This window comes from Orycteropus afer, unplaced genomic scaffold, assembly GCF_000298275.1.
Source record: "Orycteropus afer afer isolate SDZICR_OR568_19922 unplaced genomic scaffold, OryAfe1.0 scaffold00533, whole genome shotgun sequence".
Classification (NCBI taxonomy): Eukaryota; Metazoa; Chordata; class Mammalia; order Tubulidentata; family Orycteropodidae; genus Orycteropus; species Orycteropus afer.
In genome coordinates, this window is record NW_006922120.1 from 1433696 (window position 1) to 1437377 (window position 3682).

Consider the following 3682-nt stretch of genomic DNA (forward strand, 5'->3'; position numbering starts at 1 on the left):
AAAAAAAAGAAATTCTCTATAGTGAAGTAGTATATAGCAATTAAAACTTAAGAAAAGTATTGAATGGCATAGGAAAAAGCTTAGAACTAATTATTAGGCGAAAAAAGCATGATACCATCCAGTATAATCTCTACCGGTCATTATGAGTTGCAATCAACTCAGTGGCAGTGGGTTTGGTTTGGTTTATATAAAGGAAAAAAGCATAGGGGAAAAAAAAAACCTGAAAATATGTTCAAATGCCAAATTACTTCTGTGGAGTAGCACTGCAGTAATGATTTCTTTTTAATTCTTCCTTCTTTTTAAAATTTATTTCTTCCCTTCTTTTTCCCTTCATTTCCTTCCTTTACATGTTGCATATTTTACAATAAGCATACCTCATTTTTGTAATTAGGGAAAAATAAATATTTGTGACCAAAAAATATTATTTAACAGTTGGGAAAATGATAAAATTAATCTTTTTATTTTTTCATCTTTTTTCTATTTACAGGTCACAGAAAACCAGCCAATTTGAATAATAATGAAGCTTTCTGTTAAAATTCAGAAGGATTTTACTCACCATGTGCAGAAGCTTAATGTCACAAGCTACTTGCCAGAGCACACTTAATGCTTGATACAAGTTTGGAGTTTTGGGTTTTGCTGTTAGTTTCTAACAAAAAGAAAACAAGAGTTACATATCAAATATAATTCTAATCAATCAAAGTCAAATGTTGCATCTTCTTAGTAATAGCTTAATACTATCTAGAAATTTAAGTAAACAAAATTAGAAGGAAAAATCTTAACCTCTGCAGGAAAGAGAAAGTTTTCATGTTGAAAATTTATTACGTACATTACAAATCTAATCTATTCTGGGATTGATTTCCTTTAATCATATCATGTGTTAGGGAAAATATCATCATTTAATTATGAAAGTGAACAAAAACAGAAGTAATTTCTACCCTTGTTCTTAGGACGTAGGAGGGTAGAAAAACATTAACTAATTACATGAATTAACTTGTGACATACGTGTTCTACAGAGAAGGTCCAAACATAAAACCAAACCCACTGCCATCGAGTCAACTGAGTCGCAGCAACCTTGCAGAACAGAGGACTGGCCTCACAGGGTTTCCAAGGGTATAATCTTTAGGGAAACAGACTGCCACATCTGTCTTCTGCAAAGTAGCTGATAGGTTTGAACTGCTGATCTTTTGGTTAGCAGCCAAGTGCTTAACCACTGTACCATCAAGGTTCCTTTGGAGGACAGGTATGTTAAAACATGTATCAGGTGGGCCCACTAAATTGTGAGTCAAGTGTTGCTAAGGTTGACACCTGAAGGATGAGTGGTTCCCTCCATAAGTGAGGCCACTACAGAGAGAAAACCACATGTGAAAAGGCAAAAGCGGCAGGAGCCATTGGAGCATTTTCCTAAAAGCAAAATGAAACCCAACGAAGTATTTCTTATTCTCTTCCCTTTGTTCTTCCATTCTTACACTACACTTATAGTCAAAGGTTCTGAATGCCCTGTGGTCCTTCCAAGACCAGTCACAATTTCTCATTATCTGGGTCTAGGGGGGAAATAACTCCTTCACTTCCTGTCCTACTATCCTAAGCCTAGCAGATTAATAACATAAAGTATTCTGGGCAGACTGAGAACTTGATTCTCATGGCAATAAGGACTTCCAAGAAACCCGTTAATTACAAAGAATAAAAACCCCAACCAAAGCTAGTTGCCACTGAGTTAATTCCAACTCAAGGTGACACCATGTGTTTCTGAAAGGAACTGTGCTCCAAAGAGCTTTCAAGGGCTGATTTTTCAGAAGTAGATCGCCAAGCCTTTCTTCCAAGGTACCTCTGAGGGACCCAAACTGCCAACCTTTTGGTGGCAGCTGAATACATTAACTGTTTGCAGCACCCAGGGACTACAAGGAATAAAAGTAGAGTCTAAAGATTGCTCTACAGAAATTTACAATAATCTTAGGAATCTCAAATGTCTTAAATCCTACATTAAAATCATATAGATTAAGGCTACTCAGAAAAATACAGAATTATTTCAAAACAAAAAACTTATTAAGTACTTACTAATAACTTACCTGGTATTCCTTTTCACTAATAAACATATTGAGTTCTACTCGGCCATATCTATATATAGAAGTACAGGAATATAGGTCATATATAAGTTTCCAGAGTGCCTTTTTTTCAGTTTTAATTGGGAAGATTCCAATTACTTTTAAAGGGATACCTGTTAGGAATACAAGCAAAAATATTTCAGAAAAGTTCGTTACCTGTTTCATATAGCCATATTTCATTGTGTTAATCTAAGTTAACAAACTATATAATTTCAGTTTATTTCAATTAAAATAAAACTTCCCCATCTTTCTTTGAAATGGAACATGGCTTTTGGGAATTGCTCTCATTATTTCTGCCAGGTGAAGAGAATGTCACATTCATCTTACAAGCATTTGCTCAAAAACTGTATAGTAGAAACCGTACACAAAGCTCTTCAACAAGCCAGCTGTACTGATAAAGTGCCAAGTCATAAGGCATTTGCTTTAGTGAACGACAAAAAATTACCTGCTGACCAAGGAAGTGCTTCTATTCCTAAATTCTGAAAAAGCATCTGTGAAATCATAATGGGTGGTTTTACCAGGCTACCATTTCTAGGATCCAATTTGAAAAAGTCACAGTGGACTACATCTAGCTGTCCATCCAGATTTTTTCCTAAAGACTAAAGAGAAACAGAGACACATGTTAAAGAATTTTTAGCATTTTGCAGCTTTACTTTGTAACAATTCAAAATTCTTCTTAAACAACAAAACTTCAACAAATTCTTACTTATCCTTCTACTTTATTTTATTGTGATTTGGGTGAAAATTTACAAGGCAAACTGGTTTTCCATTCAACAATTCCCACATATTTTGTTTAGTAACACTGAGGGCAATCCCCACAATGTAATAATACTCTTTCCACTTCCTGCCTTCTCAGCTTTATCCCTGGACAAATGCTGTACTTTAGATCTCATATAGTTGACTGTTCTACTGAGTGCATACTTCCAGGGTGTGATTGTTCACCTTATAGGTCTATCTACCTTTTGGCTAAAAGTTGAGCCACACAGGTGAGTTCAGTTCCAGGCCTGAAGAGTGTTTCAGGGTTCCACTGGTAAGCCAGTGTTTATCAGACTGGTAAGCCTGGTCTTTTTTGTTCCACATTTTTTTTCCCACTCTATCCAGGACCTCCTAATATGATCCTTTCAGAGTGGTCAGCAGTAGCAACCAGCACCATCTAGTTTTTCTGGTCTCAAGGTCATGGAGGCTGAGATTCACATGGCCCATTAGTCCTTTGACCTGTTTCCAGGTGTCTTAGATTTTCTTCACTAATATTTACTCAGGACTGAGAGAGACAAATACTTGCACCTGAGATGGCCACTCACAACCTTTTAAGATGTCAGTTGCCATTCGCCAAAGTAGGATACAGAACATTGTCTTTGTGAACTATGTTATGACAATTGTCTCATGACATTGACTGTAATCTTCCACAAGGCAACAGCTCTCCTCCCACTTCCTCCCCATAGCTACCTCTTCCCTGTGTGTCCTTCCCTCCCATGCACTCCTGCCCCATGAGCTGTCTCCCTATGCATACATAGCACTTCTATACTGTCAAAAACTCATTCCCTCAAGGTGTTTGGTTATGGCTAGTAAGTTTTTGTAAC

The 3682-nt window shown here is 36.6% G+C and overlaps 1 protein-coding gene across 1 annotated transcript in view; it reads right to left on the bottom strand.

Moving 5' to 3' along the window:
• Positions 1 to 3682, bottom strand: part of TFB2M (transcription factor B2, mitochondrial) — a 111946-nt gene that overhangs the window by 9657 nt on the left and 98607 nt on the right. Inside the window, 3 exon segments of the mRNA XM_042782940.1 lie at positions 557 to 646; positions 2067 to 2215; positions 2548 to 2701. Coding sequence (XP_042638874.1) covers positions 557 to 646; positions 2067 to 2215; positions 2548 to 2701 — 393 coding nt within the window.